The sequence below is a fragment of the Schistocerca cancellata genome, chromosome 5, assembly GCF_023864275.1.
Source record: "Schistocerca cancellata isolate TAMUIC-IGC-003103 chromosome 5, iqSchCanc2.1, whole genome shotgun sequence".
Lineage (NCBI taxonomy): Eukaryota > Metazoa > Arthropoda > Insecta > Orthoptera > Acrididae > Schistocerca > Schistocerca cancellata.
In genome coordinates this window covers 619145173-619165795 of record NC_064630.1, presented here as the reverse complement: position 1 = coordinate 619165795, position 20623 = coordinate 619145173, and the positions used below count along the sequence as shown (strand labels likewise).

Here is a 20623-nt window from a genome sequence, read left to right as displayed (position 1 = left end):
TTAGTGGTAGATCACGGGAATTGTGGATAAGCCTGCTCGGTCCAGCACCACAGCTCAATGAAACAGTATGGAGAAAAAGACGATTTTTTTTCACAACATCCTTTGTGCACGCTATCAGTGTCACAGTGTATTATTTATAACTTTTCATCACATCTCGACCGCACTTCACTTACGGTATTTTTGCCTCGGAGGAGGTGTATGTTTTCAGGAAAGTTACGAAAGAGTATTTGGAGCTGTACCAGCTGAAACTTTGCTTTATTAACCACAATGAAACGCACAATTAAGTTTCGAAGGCAAGTCCATACATATGTACGATAAAGCGTAGAAGAGTAAGCTGATGGGTAATGACGGTGCGTCGAAGCCAGGAACTTCCTGCGCTAGTTCCATCATCCGTAGTAGCCGTAGTAGCGCCTGTAGTACGGTCTGTAGTAGCCTCCTCCGTAGTAGGGGCGGTAGTAGCCGCGGCCGTAGCCGTAGTACGAGGGGTAGCCGTAGCCGTAGCCGTAGAACTGCGCCGTCCCAGCCGCCACCAGCATCGCCACCAGCAGCAGGAGCATCTGAAACGTAGGAGGCTGCTCAGCGACCATCGTACACATCTCAGCAACTGGCTGCAGCTGTAGGCTGTACCTTTAAACTACAGCTGAAATGAGTTTGTGAAGTAGCTTTTCTCTGAGAAATTTAAAGACGGACCATGAAAGGAAATAAAAAAAAAAACTGTAGGAAGTGACAGGAATCAATGCGGAAAGTTTTGGTCAAGAGCTTAGTTAAAACCAGTAAACACCTATACGCCGATTCTTTATAGAATCCAAGTCCTTGTGCAAGACTGGATCAAACCACACATTACTTTACAGATAAGTTAATGTGCTAAGCATCTAAGCGAGATGAAGTTTAAAAAAGCCTTAAAATTACGTCAAAAGTTTGTTGGAAGTCATTAAGTGTTCTCATTATCAAACACTGGCTGAATATTCTCTGATTCAAACCATTTTAATTACACAAAATATATGTAAAGGTAATTTTCTCTCCATCAAAAATTTTAGTCAAAGAATTTAATTTTCAAGATACTACAATTCTGAAAAAAAAATTTGAGATCATCAGAACTGTTTAAAACAGTTTACTGAGATACATGGTTTTTTATATTATTGGCTGTTTATTGCAGTATTGTGAATAATTTTTCAGAATCAACTTTACACAGTGTGAAAGTTGAGGCGGTTATTTGTCATGTTAGTACAAACAGCAATCTCAGTTTCAATGACACACAGTACACTACTGGCCATTAAAATTGCTACACAACGAAGATGACGTGCTACAGACGCGAAATTTAACCGACAGGAAGAAGATGCTGTGATATGCAAATGATTAGCTTTTCAGAGCATTCACACAAGGTTGGCGCCAGTGGCGACACCTACAACGTACTGACAGGAGGAAAGTTTCCAACCGATTTCTCATACAGAAACAGCAGTTGACCTGCGTTGCCTGGTGAAACGCTGTTGTGATGCCTCGTGTAAGGAGGAGAAATCCGTACCATCACCTTTCCGACTTTGATAAAGTTCTGATTGTAGCCTATCGCGATTGCGGTTTATCGTACCGCGACATTGCTGCTCGCGTTGGTCGAGATCCAATGACTGTTAGCAGAATATGGAATCGGTGGGTTCAGGAGGGTAATACGGAACGCCGTACTGGATCCCAACGGCGTCGTATCGCTAGCAGTCGAGATGACAGGCATCTTATTCGCGTGGCTGTAACGGATCGTGCAGCCACGTCTCGATCCCTGAGTCAACAGATGGGGACGTTTGCAAGGCAATAACCATCTGCACGAACACTTCGACGACGTCTGCAGCAGCATGTACCATCAGCTCGGAGACCATGGCTGCGGTTACCCGTGACGCTGCATCACAGACAGGAGCGCCTGCGATGGTGTACTCAACGACGAACCTGGGTTCACGAATGGCAACACGTCATTTTTTCGGATGAATCCAGGTTCTGTTTACAGCATCTTAATGGTCGCATCCGTGTTTGGCGACATCGCGATGAACGCACATTGGAAGCGTGTATTTCTTCATCGCCATACTGGCGTATCACCAGGCGTGATGTTATGGGATGCCATTGGTTACACGTCTCGGTCACCTCTTGTTTCCCACTGACGGCACATTGAACAGTGGACGTTACATTTCAGATGTGCTACGACCCGTGGCTCTACCCTTCATTCGATCCCTGCGAAACCCTACATTTCAGGAGGATAATGCACGACTGCATGTTGCAGGTCCTGTACGGGATACAGAAAATGTTCGACTGCTGTCCTGGCCAGCACATTCTCCAGATCTCTCACCAATTGAAAACGTCTGGTCAATGGTGGCCGAGCAACTGGCTCGTCACAAGACGCCAGTCACTACTCTTGATGAACTGTGGTATCGTGTTGAAGCTGCATGGAAAGCTGTACCTGTACACGCCATCCAAGCTCTGTTTGATTCAATGCCCAGGTCGTTATTACGGCCAGAGGTGGTTGTTCTGGGTACTGATTTCTCAGGATCTGTGCACCCAAATAGGGTGAAAATGTAATCACATGTGTTCTAGTATAATATATTTGTCCAAGAAATACCTGTTTATCATCTGCATTTCTTCGTAGTGTAGCAATTTTAATGGCCTGTAGTGTATTTAACTGAATATTATCATCGTCAAGCGAGTTTTTGTTTCGTGCAGACTGGAAAACTGAGGTCTGTGTCTCCTACTGTAGTCTGAGCTTGTTCCCTCCAGCACCGCACACTGCGCTTCATGGCACAGCTAATCCTGAGCGCTCTCCCCTCTCTTCGCAACCCCAAGTAACAAGGCGAGGAGTTAGCGAGTAGTAACCTCACCTTGCAGGAATGAAGGCTGTTGCTTTACGCGAGCGTTAAAGTCGGTGATATGTAAATGGAGACTAAAGAGGCGGGGATATTGTTGTCGGATTTACCGCCAACGGATACCGCCCAAAACACTCAACGTCAACAAACTGGACTTTGCAACAACATCTCATTTAAGCCGATTTTTGGCGAGGGTGTTGAAAGGTCGACTCATAAAGTCATGGCGATCAACCGGACGATCGCAACTGACTGGTTGAGCACCACTGTTCTGCATACTTCGGTGTCCGTTTGAAGGAAACCTGGTTTTTCAAGAATCTCATTACGTATGACGTCCTAACTCCTGAACTATACGTCGTACAAAGATATGTTTAAGTACATTAAGTGGTCTATTTGGGTACTGACTGCAAAATGTCTTGCGAATAGAATAAGCAGTAAAAAAGAACGCCTGATGCGGTAGTTTTCACACATCTCAATGTTTATGATGTCATATCTTCTGAACTGTTTCTAGCAATGATATAATTTTGCGGGAACATTCACTTGTCTACGTGAATATCGTCAGCGAAATGTGTTGTGAGTAGAGTTAGCGGTAATGAAGCAATAAATAAAATCGGTCTGGTTAATGTGGCAGTTTTAGTGCATGAACACCGACAATTTAGTAAGCAATAAACTATTTTTCTTTCATTAGTTCGTGGAGGTAACGGAGACAAAAAGTTTCTTAAATCTGTGACATTTTGCTTACAGTTTGTTGCAAGTCGCTAAGTGCTCTCATTTTTAAATACAGGATGAATAAAGCCTCGGCAGTTGGGTGTGACACGCTACGTAACTTTTCCATCCCCATACCCAGTCGCACCCCCTTGATGGGTAGGACGTTCTTACTCCTACAGTGCTTGCTCATCGCAAGTACGATATGTATCACGCCCGAATAAAATAGTTCCAGTCATTTAGGAAGAAATTATACACACATAGATTCATTTTTACAAGACACAGAGAAACTGACAATGAAAATTTTGTTTCCCCTGGAAGTCGTTTGATAGGCAAGCTGCAACTGAGATCATATGACCGTTTTAGCCGTTTAGTGATATAGATGCATGCAAACGGATGACCTAATTTGGAGCAGCTGAAAGGATTACTACCCAACTAGCCACATGAATGTCCTTCTGTGGAAGCGGGGAACTGTCCCACAGGTTGCTTTGCCGTTATCATCCACTTACAGATAGTTAAGAGATTAAGTAAGACAGCGAAGACTTCGAAACCCCTGTCTTCTCTGTGCACCTGGGAAGAAGCATTACTGGAAGGAAGCTCCAGGCAGATTTCCGTCAAGCTGCGTGAGGATCCTCAGGATACACCAGCGTTGTAAAGCATATTCCATCCCCGCTGCCGCTATCGAAAAAAACCAAACGCCCATTTCTTGCTACTCGGCAGTTGTGTTGACATCTGGACACAGTAGGACTGCTCATCTCGCTTCTCAAGGACCGAGATGCATTCTTTTATAAGAGGCGATCAAAAAGGTTCCATTTAAAGACTTCACTGTAGCGCATATGGAACGTAGCACTACTTCGATGCGGTACATAAGCACCGAGATGTAGGCAAGGGAACTGGAAATTGGTGGTAAGTTCCTATGGGAGCAAACTGCTGAGGTCATTGGTCCCTAGACTTACACACTACTTAATCTAACTTACGCTAAGGACAACACAGACCACCCATGCCCGAGGGAGGACTCGAACCTCCGACCGAACTGTGGCGGAAGGGGGGGGGGGACCACACGAACCGTTACAAGGCGCCCAAGACAACGCGGCTACCCCGCGCAACTGTGGTCAAGGGATTACGGTCTTGCCGACGTGCATACGGTAAATGCCGAAACGTGAACTACAGTGACATTATTACCATTGCTTCCAAACGGGACCAACGTCCTGTTACTCTTTTCTTTGCTGCTGAAGGACAAATACCGGTAGACATCCATCTGAAAATGCAGAATGTGTATGGGGCAGCACGTCTATTAAGAACTACCGTTGTGAAATGCTGCGCCTAGGAGTGCTGCTGCTTCATGATAACGCAAATGTCGTAACGCAGAAGTTAAGCCAACACAAGTGGAAGGCACTCGAGTACCCGCCCTATAGTCCTCATCCCTCCCCACGTGATTATCACACCCGCCCTCGCTTAAAAAAAATACCTTGAAGGGTCGACGATTCCTATCGGACGAGGATGAGCACTAGGCATTTAAGGACTTCTTCACGCAGCAGGACATGACGTTTTACCAAACGGGTATCTTCAGCCTGTTTGGCATACCCGTTCTTGAGCGTAGGCTTTCAAAAAGAACTGTTTGATAGCCCCTTACGATTTATTTCACTCAACACCTTAGCTCAGTCTCGGGCCGAACGCCTTCTGCGGTCGTAATTTCAAATTAAAACAGAATAGGGCTAAATAAAGCAAATATTTCATCTATAAAGAACGTCATTACGAGGGCTGAACAGCAGATAAATATACAGGGTGACAATTATTGAACTACATGAAAAATAAAAGTAAATAGGTTACGAATTACGGCGTGCACACACTTTATTCAACATGTAAAGGTCACTACAGATATTAGGATTTAGGTTATGACATGTTCGATATGCCTGCAATAATTGGCGATGATGTGGCGTAGACGAATAGTGAAATTCTGCATGACCCGCTGAAGTATCTGAATATCGATGCTGTCGATGACCTTCTGAATGGCTGTTTTCAGCTCAGAAATAGTTTTGGGGTTATTGCTGTACACCTTGTCTGTAATACAGCCCCACAAAAAGGAGTCGAAAGTGTTCAGATCCGGAGAATATGGCGGCCAATCGAGGCCCATGAAAGTGGCCTCGGGAGTAGCCCAGAGCCAGAATGCGGTCCCGAAAGTGCTCCTACAGGACATCAAGCACTCTCATGCCTCGATGGGGTCAAGATACGTCTTGCACGAACCACGTCTTGTCGAAATAAGGGTTGCTTTGGATAATGGGGATGAAATCATCTTCTAAAACCTTCACGCACCGTTCGGTAGTGCCATCAAGGAATATCGCACCGATTATTCCATGACTGGACACTGCACACCACACAAGCATCCGTTAAGAGACTTCTCGTTCGAGAAACGCGGATTCACAGCCTCTCAAATGCGCCAATTTTGATTATTAACGAAGCCATGAAAATGAAAGTGGGTTTCGTCGCTAAACCAAACCATAATGCACATGCTGATTGTCATCATGCCACGCGGTCAACCTTGCAGTTGGAACGTCTTAACGCAAACCGTTCAGAAATTATGGCGATTTTGTGTAATATAGATCAATAATTGTCACTCTATATGTAAAATAATTTACTGTGCTACTCTCTTGTTTCATTTTCCACCTGCGCATTTCGATAGTTTAAATTTGCTTAGATACAAAAATTTATTAAAGTGTAATGTGCAGCACTGAAGAGCAAATGTAATAACTAATAACTCAATTCCTACCCCGCTTGCCTTGAAAAGGTGGAACATAATCTGCTTTCCAAGTCTCTGCTGAATTGAGAAGGCATCTATTCTCTCTTCTCTAACACCAGCAATATAACTACACCGCTCTCCACCTGAAGAATGATGTGAAGCATCGAAACGTATAGTGGGAGAATAAACCTGTGACTGACGCATCGAAACGTATAGTGGGAGAATAAACCTGTGACTGACGCAGTGGACTGTTTTATTTTTTAATTTATATAGCCCTTGCTATTTCGAAAGGCTAAGAGTATCTAGAAACGACTACAGGCACTGGGGCGGAATGGTTTCCGATTTACTACACTCGTTCTCCGCTAGACGCTGCTGCAGAGATTAGACTCCATAGTATGAGCACTACGTCCGAATCTTCACGACGTAGTATGATTGCCTGTTCTCAGTTCCAACAAGGTTTGAGGAAAATTAATTCCCTTACCTCCTAGATGGGTAAAAATCGCAGAGGGAGACCAAGAGATGAATACACTAAGCAGATTCAGAAGGATGTAGGTTTCAGTAGGTACTAGAAGAAGCTTGCACAGGATAGATTAGCACGGAGAGCTGCATCAGACCAGTCTCTGGACTGAAGACCACAACAACAACAACACCTCCTAGATAGCAGCTGGCAGCTAGATGCTTTTTCCGACGCTTGATTCAGTTACTCAGCATACTTAATCACCATTAAGTATTTACGTTTACTGTAATGTGTATAACCTTCAAATATTCATCTTAATTTCTAAATGATCTGTGGCATCAAAGAGAAATTTTCTTAACACCTTTCATCCACAATTCGTGAGAGAGGTGTGGGTTGTTGTATATCTTTGATTTTTACAGCCATTACCGGAGCAGGCTGCAAGTGGGGCATAGGAAATTCCAGTTGGAAGTGCTTTGATCTGTGTTTTGCACACTTTTATAAACTAGTTAAAAATCATTCAAAGCTATGGTGAGGTGTCATTTTTCGACTGTAGGGGTGCGATTTAGCTTGTTGTTTGCTGTAACCACAAGTGATATTGGCTTTTGCGAAGACAACGTACTTATAACATTGTCACCTGCTGATTCGAATGATACGTCTACATATACCGTTGTATCACCTTCCAAGTTAAGTGATGAGATTAATCTGATAACCTCCTACCCTTTTCTCTGGTACTGAAATGGATGTAAAGAGAGTTAAAGAAGTAACCGCATGCCTGCAATATGGAATTTGATACTACTGCTCCAAATGACAAAAGTACAATTGACTTTCGTAGGTTGCGTTCAAGATGACCACTAGCAGCTTCAATACACTCTTCCAGTCTGTTATGGAACGACTGCTGCGCACGTACTAGCATTTTACCGGAAATGTCCGAGTAGGCGTCGGGTGAAGTTGGTATGCACTGTCGGCTGGACAACTGTCTTCTTGGTACGACAGGTTCCTCCTAGTCTACAGCATCCATCTTATAGCGCCCGTGGAAGATGGTCTGTTAGGAGGTTGCGATACTTCTGCGTAGTCAGTGTTCCATCTGTGAAACATGGGCCTATGAGCTGATGGTTCACTATCCCACACCTCAAGTTTGCACTCAATGGACGCTGTTATTCTACTTCACGGAAGCAACTGGGACTGTCAACAGACCAATAGTGTTTGTTTCGGCGGTATAACTGGCTTTGACTCTAAATGTGGCTTCATCACTAAACAAGACACATGATACACCTGTAGTATCCTCTCTTAATGTTCATGTACAGAAGTTAACACGATTCTCACAATCGTTTCCATAAAGCTCTTGATGTGGTAGGGATGGAACCTATGCCGATGGAGAATATATGGCGTACCTGCCTGACTCAGGCCATTTCCTCGTGCGTCTGTGCAGGAGCTAATATGCAGGTCAACTGCACCAGGAGCAATAACATTATTTTCGACTTCTTCTGTCATTACTTGTTCTCTTCTCTCACATTGTTTAGGTATTACACTGCAGCTTTCACGTCAGTGGTTCATTCTTCCTATATTCTCCATACACCACGAGCATGTCGGCTATTTTTGCATTTGTAAATCCCATCGTCCACTCACGACCTGCTGCTTGGACTGTCACACACTGGCTAGTAAGTCGCAATGAACTCAAGGAAAACACAAGCCCACTGTAAGAAAACATAACAACATCGTACCTTGCAACTACGCAAGTTCAACGGCACAAACAGTGTCTGTCTAGAACTTATCAAAATACAATATATCGAAAACGACTCGCACTGGACTCCTGCAACAAACGCCACTGGAATTTTAATTTACCCGACTTTTAGTTTGTTGATGTCAACAGTCATTCCATTTAAAAAAGTGTAAGTTTGGACAAAATATACACTTTGTAAGTATTATTACACTCTATTGCCGGCCAGAGTGGCCGAGCGGTTAAAGGCGCTACAGTCTGGAACCGCACGACCGCTACGGTCGCAGGTTCGAATCCTGCCTCGGGCATGGATGTGTGTGATGTCCTTAGGTTAGTTAGGTTTAAGTAGTTCTAAGTTCTAGGGGACTTACGACCACAGCAGTTGAGTCCGATAGTGCTCAGAGCCATTTGAACACTCTATTGACTAACCCGCCAGGTTAGCCGAGGGCACTAATGTGTTACTTCCTGGACTCAGATAGGCGCGCCGGCCACGGATCGGATTCGCCCGGCGAATTAACGGCGAGGGCCGGTGTGTCGGTCAGCCTGGAAGTGGTTTTTAGGCGGTTTTCCACATCGAAGTAGATGAATGCCGGGCTGGTCCCCACATCCCGTCTCAGTTACACGACTCGCAGACATTTGAAAACGTTCACACTATTTCATTGCTTTCCCTGAACGCAGACAGCTGGGGTACACTGATTCCATCCCAGGGGTACGGTGTGGCGAAAGGAAGGGCATCTGATACTAACATTGCCAAATTCCATCGTAACAAGGCCAACACCGCGCTTCAGTGGGACAAAGGCCCGAAGAAAATGATGATGATGATTACACTCTGTTGACTGGCTAAAAGTACTAGCCCCTGACTACCAATCCATTCCATGTCAACCGCACATCAATAGCAATTTCTATTTCCGCAATATTTGCAATGTAAATTTTGGGTGACCCACTCTATATAATGAATGTGAGGTCTTCTGATGTATGTTTTCTAATTGAACTAGAGACACTTCTCTGTTGCGCTAGAAACAGCCTTTGAAGACGACTTCATCAACATGGTGTGTGGCCGAGCGGTTCTAGGCGCTTCAGTCTGGAGCTGCGCGACCGCTACGGTCGCAGGTTTGAATCCTGCCTCGGGAATGGATGTGTGTGATGTCCTTAGGTTAGTTAGGTTTAAGTAGTTCTAAGTTCTAGGGGACTGATGACCTCAGATGTTAAGTCCCATAGTGCTCAGAGCCATTTGAACCATTTTTGAAGACGGTGTGTGTGGTAAAATAGAAACAAATAGTAACCACAGTCTCGCTGAAACACGAAGTGGCCTGCACGCTCACCAGACTTAACGCTTCTGGGTATTTATCTGTCGCGAAAATTAAGGAAAGAGGTATGCAAGGAAACTCCAGTGCGTTTCATCCCATGAAACGCCGTACAACACTGCCCCGGACCGCGCCAATTTCGGATGTAATTCAGCATGTGGTTGTAGCAGGGATCAGTTCTCAAGGTCAACGATCTGAGTTCGTGGTCGTCAAACAGCGATCAGCCGGCGCATGCGCCCGAGTCAAGTGTCCGTACGATCACGCGGTTCTCAGCCGCATTTTATAATGATAAGCTTCTAGCAACCAACAGCAGAAACGAAAAAAAGTCAACTAACGCTATGAGCATATTAAGAGTATCATTCTTGCTCTGTAACCAACAAAAATACATACACAGACTGTAATATTTCAAGATGTATCTAATTTTAATTGATGTTAGTCAGTTCGGCCGGGACTTAACGGGACTTAACGGCTCTTATCTCAGAGAGCTAGTGGCAAGTAGCGGGACAACGCAGAGGGCAATATATGGCAGAAGGGGAATATTTTATGGCTTGTCATCCAATGCGCGCGCAAATCGAACAGACCAGGTCTTATGACATAAATTTCGAACTGAAATAACATGGACTCATGAATGCGCATCGGCCATCTTCAAATGTGCTGCACGTTTGTAGCAAATAATATGAAATCAAATTAAGGTTGCTATAATACAACGCAGTGAGAGAAAGAAAAACTAAATTACAAAAATTAGTAAACATCTGTGACCGTGTCTGGTGTCTCATATTGCAATTGCCGTTACTAATTAATGTGACATACAATTTATGTAGTTTAACACTTAATAATAACGTCAGTAGGGCAACGTGTGTAAAAGTGGGCAGGACGAGAAAAGTGGCCATTGCATAGTTTTTGCCGTGAACAGCGCTACTGTCTGACGCGAAGTGATCACACTAGTCCTCAGGTACATGACCATTTTTGTCAGCGAGATTGATACAGGAAACTCGTTCCGTTATTTTTTTATTATTTTTGGTTTTGAGTCGTCTGATGTGAGGTAAGTCGTTTATATTACTCTTGTAACCTTACTTTTGTGGAGAATAACATATTTATTTTACAACATCATTGTTTAAACAACGTCTCTTGGCCTACAGCTGTAGTTCCTTGTTATTTACTTCAGTCTGATAGTTTCTTCTGTGAATCACATACTGTCGGGAAAAGTGGCTCATTATTTGCCGGAAAACTTGCTCAGGTGTTTACCCCAATAAGAGCTAGTTGTTGTGTTGGCAGAAGAGCCAACACCGTGTTACTAGAGCAGGCCTAAATGCACGCGTTTTAGCTCACGCAGGCTGGCGTGAGGAGGGAAGAACTATACTGACGTGAGGTCTGGAACATGACAAGGAATTAGAATTCAGAAAGCGGACGTAATTAGTTTGATACTTAACTTTAACCCATTAATGATGAACGTCGCTCATGACGGTACATGAGTCACAATATTATCTGTTCAGAAGACATAGTAACTGAATATGGCGCCTTGCTAGGTCGTAGCAAATGACGTAGCTGAAGGCTATGCTAAACTGTCGTCTCTGCAAATGAGAACGTATGTAGACTGTGAACCATCGCTAGCAAAGTCGGCTGTACAACTAAGGCGAGTGCTAGGGAGTCTCTCTAGACTAGACCTGCCGTGGCGGCGCTCGGTCTGCAATCACTGATAGTGGCGACACACGGGTCCGACGTATACTAACGGACCGCGGCCGATTTAAAGGCTACCACCTAGCAAGTGTGGTGTCTGCCGGTGACACCACATTAGTTATTTACAAAAAACACTCATAATACAATTCTTTTGCACACAAAGCTATCATCCGTCGTTCTATCCGTTTGTGACAATTTTGAACTAACTAATATCTATTATTTGAAACTGTCTCTCTTCTGTTTTATTTGGCCTAATACAAGAGGCAGATTGAAAATTCATTGACGGCTGCAGCCGCTTGGTATTGATTCGAAATGCTTAGAAAATGGGCCCAAAAGCAGAAAACAACATCGGATCCTGTTGCGGTGGCAATGGAAACGTTACCCGCTTAGGTATGGAAAATTGGTCACTGTGTAAGCCTTCACAACAATGCATGCAGTTCCTATTGCTATTTCCCTTTCCATTTAAAAAAATTTCATGTGATTCTTTGTGGATTCAGTGTGTGTAATTGCTAAGCTTCGATCAATAATCACGATTTGATGAAAATTGAATTTCTTTTTGAGTGGTTACCTTCCCGCTCCCCCCTTCCCCTACCTATACATTCCGAGTTGTCACTGTATAATGTCAGTATTGGCTCTTTAAAAAAAAATTATGACCACTCACCAATGTACTTGATCTGTTCGTCATTCCAACAAACACAACAATACTTACGTTTGGTACGTTAATCCTGATATTTGTAGGACCTGTTCTCCTGACGACGAGGAGTGGTTTTCGGTGGTGACATTCTGTTATTTGATCAAGTTCCGCATATTTTATCGTGATGTCCTCTTTGAAGACGTTTTCCAATACAGCAGAAAAAGGTATGTATCTACATTTATACAAAAAATAAATCATTTTCACAGTTTGGCAGCTGTAGACATTTCATTTACTTGACTATGTCAGAAAGCTCGACACGCAGGGATAGTCGCATTTTTTGTACGTCTCATCCGAGATTCGGGGAGGCTTGCCGCCCTCGCATCGTAACTTCGCGACGGATTAACGGCGACGAGGTCCAGTGGCCAACCAGCCGCGGAACGATTTTTAGACTGTTCCTCACATCTGATGAGAGAATGCCGGGCTGGTGCCCATGCCCCCCCCCCCCCCCCCACCCATATACAGTATTCGCATATATTTCAAAAACATTCACATACTTTAACATAGGATAACTCTACACACAGATAGATGGACTAGACAGATTCCGTCTCGGGTGGGGTGGGGGTGGAGGGGGGAGGAAGAGGGTAGGATGGCAACAGCAAGGGCACCCTTTACTACAAACACTGCCAAATCCAGATTAACATGCCGACCCTATGAATTACGAGGGGTAAAGCCAGGAAAAAAAGAAAGAATGTACACCAGAAAATACGTTACACTGCACGGTATAACTTGATTAAGACAGCACCTCGATGTGTTTACTTATATTTAGGATGACCTGTCTCAAATCTTTAAAACTGTGCAACTTGCAGCCCACTTCACATAAAAACTAACCACTTTTTATTCCATCATTTTTATGGAGTGCATCCGGTATATTGTTTTTCTGATATTTCACCAGACAACCATTCAGCCAATCTCAAGATGAGTCCCTTTCAAAATTTTTAAAGAACTTAACTTTGGAGAGTAAAAGCACATGCGTCAGAGACAACATAGTTACGACAGCGTCAGTCACAAATAAAACTATACGCCTCTAAGTGCAAAACACAGCAAGCGCAGAGTCAGCGAATTCGCAGAGCTTACGAAGTATTTTGTAGGTTATTGTGGATGGCGTTTGTTGGAATGCCACGCAGCGTAGACAGTGTAGACTTACAACAGTATTTGTTTTAAGAGCGCAGACGTGAAATGAGTTTACATGATTTGTCGAGCTGGAAACTCTAATCTCGGTCGAGACGTTCTTCTGCTGACTGTATTTCCACAGCCTCCTTGATCATTGAATCCCATAAGGATGAGGCGGTGGCCACTATGTTAACTTCTCGTAAGCCATGGAATTTCTAGTGGAAATACAATTTTTAGCCGCTGTGACCATTTTAAATTTAAGTTAGGGACTGAAAACCCATGAAGTTAATATCGCATATGAAATCTTCTTTATTTGGATGTATTACTATTTCGGCTAACAATCTAGCTATCTCCAGATCATAAGCCATTCGTGATTAGTGTTGGTGCCATTTCGGCTTCACACATCGTTAAAATCTTTCTTAAAATGACAACATCCACACCTGAAATAATTAAAAACATCTTTTCATCATTCGTTGCCAGTGTATAAAACAAAGGCCTTATCCCATTTCAACTTTGTAGTTGACTAATCAGTATTTACATCATTTCGTAATAGAGATCATCATATTCAGGACGGGGAATAACTCGGTACAGAGATGAGATTCAGGAAAACGTTGTAGATAAAAGTTGTAGATGGCGAAGAGGGTCACAGACTGCTATTAATGGCCTTGACCTCAAACGTGATTTTCAGGGTGTTTTGGAAGTTAAAGCTTCTTTTTTTAAATGTCATAATATTTGATTTAAAATTTTAAAAGAGCGGTAAATTTTAAGTATAGAAGATACATTATTGAAGGTCATGGCAAGGTTCAGTGAAGGTTAAATAAGCAAAAAAGTTTTAGTTTTGGCTATTTACTCTGAATAGAAGAAGGTTTGAACTTTCAGTTTTAGCTAACGTGTTTATTGCCAAAAATAAATATATTACAAAGTATAACGTTATTTTGTCATCTGCAAGAAGGAACAAGCATATAAAAGGTAAATCATTGATTTATAAGTCGTTGAGCGAGTCCACTCACTTCCCATTCCTCGGGATGACGCTTACAATCTAAGACTGTATTTTGCTGTATCCCTCCTGTGTTCCAAATTAAGTCCTGCTACAATCAGGAACGTATTTGTATATTTGACGTTCACTGGACCTTGAAATGACCTTGAGTAATATATCATTTAATACGTGAAATTTCCCGCTCTTTTCAAATCATAAAACGAAATATTAGGATATCCATTCATTAAAATAATTTTAACCTCCATTGTAAATCACGTTCGAGGTCACGGCCATTAGTAGCAATGCGGGACAGTCTTTGTCACCTACAACCTCCCGAGAAATTCCCGATTGTGGACTAAAATTGTCTACTCTGTATATGCTACTGATTGTGTAAATTACTAAGTTTTAATGACATAACGGCTTTGTTTTATGACCACAGTTCAATTACACTGGTCACGAATGGTGAAAAACCGTTTTTTATTATGTTATTTACGTATGCTGTCATTTTAAAAAAGATTTTATCGATGTGTGAAGTCGTAATAGTACCAACACTAATCAAGAATGTTTTATGATCTGATGATGGCTAGATTGTTAGCCGAAACTAGTAATCAATCCAAATAAAGAAGATTTTTTGTGCGAACTTGACTTGATGGGTTTTCAGTTCCTAACATAAATAAAAAAAGTACAACAGATCGCGTATCTCCTAGCTGACTCAACAAGAAACCAGACATAATTAGCAGTGAAATTTTGAACTCGGATTGGACAATGTTTAGTAAGGATAGTGCTGATGCTATGGGAGGTGGTGTGTTCATTTCAGTTAAAAGCTGTTTAAAAGCAGTTGAGATTGATACTAGGTAGGACTGTGAAATAGTCTGGATAAAGCTGTGAATCGGGCAAGGATTGACCATTGTATTAGGATGTTTTTATAGTCCACCAGCATCCGCAACTTACGTCGCAGAACGTTTCAGGGAAAGTCTTGATTACATAGGAAATAAATATCCAAATTATCCATTAGTTATAGGTGGAGACTTTAATGTGGCATCCATTAACTGGGGAAATTACACGTATATCACAGGGGCAGAATCAAAGACTCCTGTGAAGTTATTCTAGGAACGCTCTCAGCATACAACATTGAGCAATAGGCTAGAAAACCAACTGGACATGGGATCATATTAGATATCTTGGTGACAAACAGACCTGATCTTTTTGGGGAAGTTAATCTAGATGAAAGTATTAGCGACAATAATGTCGTTGTGGCTTCTATGTCAGCGGAAGTTGGGGGAAAAAAAAGAAAAAAAAAAGGAAAAAAACCAAAGAAACAGCGTAGAGTTTTGTTGTTTGGGAAAGCAAATAAAAGTGTCATTAATGAATATCTTCATAGTCAGCTCCAAGCATTCACCGCGGGACACAAAGGTATTGAGCATCTTTGGTCGGAATTTAAAGGTATTATCCACCATGTGCTAGAGAAGTATGTGCCTAACAAAAATATAGGGGAGGGAAAGCATCCACCTTGGTACAACAAACATATTAGGAAGTTGCTGAGAAGGCAGAGAATTTTGCACAGTCGTTTTAAACGGAGTCATTGCCCCGCTGACAAACAGAAATTATGCGAAATGAAGGCAGCTGTCAAAAGGTCGATGAGAGAGTCTTTTAACGAATTTGAAAGCAATATTTTATCTGCAGATTCTGAAAATAACCCCAAAAAATTTTGGTTGTTCGTAGAAACTATGAACGCTACAAATAATTCAATACCTTCTCTTTCTGACAGTACGGGTAATGTAACGGATGATGATAAACCGAAGGCCGATATTCTAAACCTAGCTTTCAAATACTCGTTTACGGTAGAGGACTGTAGCACCGTTCCCCCTTTCATTTATCGAACAAACGCAAGGATGGCTGACATAGTGTTTAGTGTATCTGGGATTTAAAACAGTTAACATCCTTATATGCCAGGAAGGCATCTGGTCCAGACGGTATCCCCGTAAGATTATATGTTGACTATACTGCAAATACAGCACTAACTTATCCATCATCTATCCGAGATCATTGGAACAGTGGAAAGTACCACGTGACTGGAAGAAGTCTCAGGTCATAGCAATCTATAAAAAGGGGAGAAAATCGGATGCACATAATTACCGGCCAATTCCACTGACATCCATTTGTTGTAGAGGCATGTAACGTATTTTGTGTTCAGACATAATGACCTTTCTAGACTCTGAGAAGCTCATCTGCAGAAACCAGCACAGTTTTAGGAAGCAGTGGCCATGCGAGACACAGCTGGCCCTCTTTCTGCATGATATACAACAGGCTCTAGATACCGGCTTCCAGTTGATGGCATATTTCTCCACTTTCTAAAGGCGTTCAACTCAGTTCCTCACTGTCGCTTGCTCCAAAAAGTGCGCGCTTACGGTATATCCGATGGCATATGCGGTTGGATAGAAAGTTTTCTAACAGACGGGTAGCAGTATGTCGTCCTGAATGGGGTGACTTCAACAGAAACAAGCGTAACTTCAGGAGGGCAACAAGGCAGCGTAATAGGTCCGCTGCTTTTTACGATTTACATTAACGATCTGGTGGATGGTATTAACAGTGTCCTTAGACTGTTTGCCGATGATGCTGTAGTCTTCATGAAAGTAGTGTCACACGAAAGTTGTGAAAATGTGAATGAGGATTTGCAGAAAATAAATGCGTGGTATAATGACTGGCAGTTATCTCTCAATATTAGTAAGTGTAACCTACTGCGTGTAAGAAGGCGAAAATCCCCATTAATGCACGAGTACAAAATAAATGTCCAGTCTTTGGAAGCGGTAACATCAGTCAAGTATCTGGATGTGACTATTCGAAATGATCTCACATGGAATTGTCAGATTACACAAGTAACGGGCAAGGCGAACTCTAGATTGCGGTTTACTGGCAGAATCCCAAAGCGATGCAGTCCTTCAACAAAGGAAATTGTTTACTATACGTTAGTTCGTCCAGTCTTAGAGTATTGTTCGTCTGTACGGGACCGTTACCAGTTGGATCTGATTCAAGAGATTGAGAAGGACCAAAGAAGAGCGACACGTTTCGTGACTGGTACATTTAGCCATCGCGAGAGCGTTACAAATCTCATAGAAAATTTGAAGTGGGACACACTTGAAGATAGACGACGCGCTAAACGGGAGGGGCTGCTCATTAAATTCCGAAATCCTATCTTCGCCTAGGATGTAGAGTATATATTATTAGCACCAACTTTCAAATCGCGCAATGATCACCATTCAAGGACAAGGGAAATTAGAGCTCCTACTGAGGCATTCACACAGGCCGTGGGGGGGTGGGGGTGGGGTGGGGGATATGACTTTGGCGCGATTTGTGCCCTCCGCCACACACTATTTGTTGGCTAGCGGAGTAAATACTTAGACGTAGATCTAGACACCTCAGATTTGTTAGGCTGTAGCAGGCGAGTATATCTCTGGTGTTCAATGCTATGTTCTTTTACGGTGCGTATTGTTCGACTTTTTTACATTTTACCGTGTTCACAAAGATTTTCATATATTCCTTCCTTTTCGTAAAAGAAGATCATCCTTCACAGATCCCAGAAGAGCTGTCGTGTTGCACTGTCGGTAAATGATGGATTATTAAATCCACCGCGAAAACCTCAAGTAACCATTGGTTATTTACGCCAAAATGACTGATAATCGCCACGTATGAGGCAGACACTACTCACATTTTAGAAATATATGTAAATTGGAGCTTATGGTTTTGGAACTATAGAAAATCTAAATCAGGGCACTTGGAAAGTAAATCCTGCTCCTGCCGAAGAAAAGCGCATTGTGTTAACAGACATGCCGCATCGCTCGATAACAGCAACAAAATCAGCCTACTGGCGTCACTTCTCACACACTTACCGTGATTCCCGACATGGTTCTTGCGCTGGCTCCCTTCGAACTACGTACCTTCATCTCTGGGACCGATCTTTTGTTCCATATATACTGAGTCTCCCACGTGACGTTGTTGCATATAGCAGGTTCCACCTCTCTCACAACTGTCCCTTTTTGCACGCACTTCGCGGTTGCAGACGGAAAGTCAAAGCTCGGACAGGACGACGCCAACTTGCGAAACTGTGGGAAAATTCTACGGTCAACGACTGAGCAGAACACGCTTTTTCTGTTCCGACTGACTGCTCACAAATTTACCTCGTGTAACGCTCCCGTCTAAACACAGCTGGGAGTCAAGAATCTTTCTTGGCACCGGTCCTGCTCTGTAATTTAACCGTGACAGACTGGAGGAAAACGAAGATGCGACGTATCTAACGTGTAGCGAAGTGATTATTCACGGCCAAGTGTTTCGCTACAATATAGTAATCGAAATATTAAAGACATGAAGAACATTAATCTGTGGATGTTGTTGTGGTCTTCAGTCCAAAGACCGTCTCTGACAGAATTACAATGTCATCGGAAAACCTCAAAGCTTTTATTTCTTCTTCCTGGACTTTAATTCTTACTCCAAATTTTTCCCTTGTTTCCTTTACTGCTTGCTCGATATACAGATTGAGTAACATCGGGAGTAAGCTACAACCCTGACTCACTTTCTCAACCACAGCTTCCCTTTCATAGCCCTCGACTCTTACTACTGCCACCTGGTTTCTGTACAAATTGTAAATAGCCTTTCGCTCCCTATATTTTACCCCTGGTGCCTTTAAAATATTGAAACAGGTTATACCAGTCAACACTGTCAAAAGCTTTCTCTAACCTATCTTCTGTGAGAAGTCGTATGGTAAGTATTGCCTCCTGTGTTCCTACATTTCTCCTGAATGCAAACTGATTTTCCTCGAGGTCATCGTCTACCAGTTTTCCACTCTTCTACAACGGATTCGTGTTAGTATTTTGCAACCGTGACCTATTAAATTGATAGTTTGGTAATTTTCACGCCTGTCAGCACCTGCTTTCTTTGGAACTCAAATTATTATATTCTTCTTGAAGTCTAAGGGTATTTCTCCTGTCTCGTACATCTTGCTCACCAGGTGGTAGAGTTTTGTCATGCGTGGCTCTCCCAAGGCTATCAGCAGCTCTAACGGAATGCTTTCTACTCATTAATCTACACTGTCGAAACAAAGTCACAACACCAAGAAATAATTAATGTAGGATAATGAAATTCTGGTAACACTTTTGGGTAGATAACGCATTTAAATGATTAACAGGTTAATTCAAGCGCGAGATAGCCATTGCAAAACTGAAATTCTGGTACATTTATAACCGTTGGAAACGCCAGAAAGTTTAATGCAAGCGTGCAATCGTGCCTGCATTCTGTTGTACAGGTGACAAATGTAAGTTTGTGAGTTGGAGTTCCATGCCTGTTGCACTTTGTCGGTCAATACAGGGAGTAATCATCTTGAGGTTGAAGCTCCTTTGTTCGTGTTTGCTTTAACAATAGATATGTTTTTGGATGGAGTCCGCCTTTAGCAAAACACAATTTTGTTTTTTATCCCAAACGTGTTGCACCGTAGTTGCAGCATCATCAGTGGGCTTTTATTTTATGGTTTTTTACCACTTGGTGTGGTTTTCCTGAGGAATCATGTTTTTATAATGCCTATTTTCTCTCACAGTTTGTCATGTTTTCTTTCGCTCTCATCTTCTTCACTGTGAAGGTCTGTAAATTGAGTTGTCACTGTCACTCTTTCACTGTTTACCAGCTGTAAAAACAAAATCTTGACAAACTGTAAAAGAAAGCAGGCACTACAAAAAATAATACCTCAGGAAAACCACACCATGTGGTAAAAAGCCATAAAATAAAGGCCCACTGACGATGCTGCAACTGCAGTGAAACATGTTTGGGATAAAAAACAAAACTTTGTTTTGCTAAAGGCGGAACCCATCCATAAACAACACAGGGAGGTTTGTCGCGTCAAAGCACAGTTTTGTAGTACAATAGGAACGTTGACGACTATCTGAGGGTTGTTGTGGTGTCCACCTTTGTTGTCGGAGATGAGAGGGCGAAAGCTCTCTGAGGTAGAACTGTGGTTATTGGTTGCAGTGGTAATCTGTTAGGATTAATGGCAGGGTGGGTATGCTGAAAAGTTCAGTATTTATTTATTTCATTTATTATCTGTTTGATAACTTATAAAAGAGGTGCCATTTCCTAACCCCTTATTTAATAAATGTCAGACTCAGTTTCTTCTTATCAACAGACTGCTCGCCTAAGCTTACAAGGGACATTTACTGTTCCGTAAATTGTTCTTGTTAATTACGAAACTACAAAAGTTATCTATTCCTTGAGACAAAGACATTACGTCTCTGTTCAAAGCTATTGCCCAGAACAGATAATGATTACTTATCTTGGAGTTGATGCGCGTGTCACCAGATCTGATCACCGACTTCTCGCTGAGAATATGACTTCTGCATTCTTCTGCTGCTGCTGCCTGGCGTAGCTACAC

General features: G+C 42.6%; 1 protein-coding gene across 1 annotated transcript; it reads right to left on the bottom strand.

Annotated features, from left to right (window-relative positions):
* Nucleotides 1-224: 224 nt before the first annotated feature.
* On the bottom strand, nucleotides 225-18164 carry LOC126187561 (neuropeptide-like protein 28). The gene is made up of 2 exons (XM_049928716.1): nucleotides 18099-18164; nucleotides 225-557 (listed from the first exon to the last, which is right to left on the bottom strand). The coding sequence occupies exons 1-2, from the start codon at nucleotides 18150-18152 to the stop codon at nucleotides 387-389; spliced, it is 225 nt and encodes a 74-aa protein (XP_049784673.1). The 5' UTR covers nucleotides 18153-18164; the 3' UTR covers nucleotides 225-386.
* Nucleotides 18165-20623: the final 2459 nt, after the last annotated feature.

What these genes read in the sequence shown, in the direction of transcription:
- LOC126187561 (XM_049928716.1), bottom strand. Translation starts at nt 18,152, where the DNA reads ATGAAGGTACGTAGTTCGAAGGGAGCCAGCGCAAGAACCATGTCGGGA. An exon ending in GAACCATGTCGGGAATCACG is followed by an intron (nt 558 to 18,098) that starts GTAAGTGTGTGA and finishes CCTACGTTTCAG; the next exon opens with ATGCTCCTGCTGCTGGTGGC.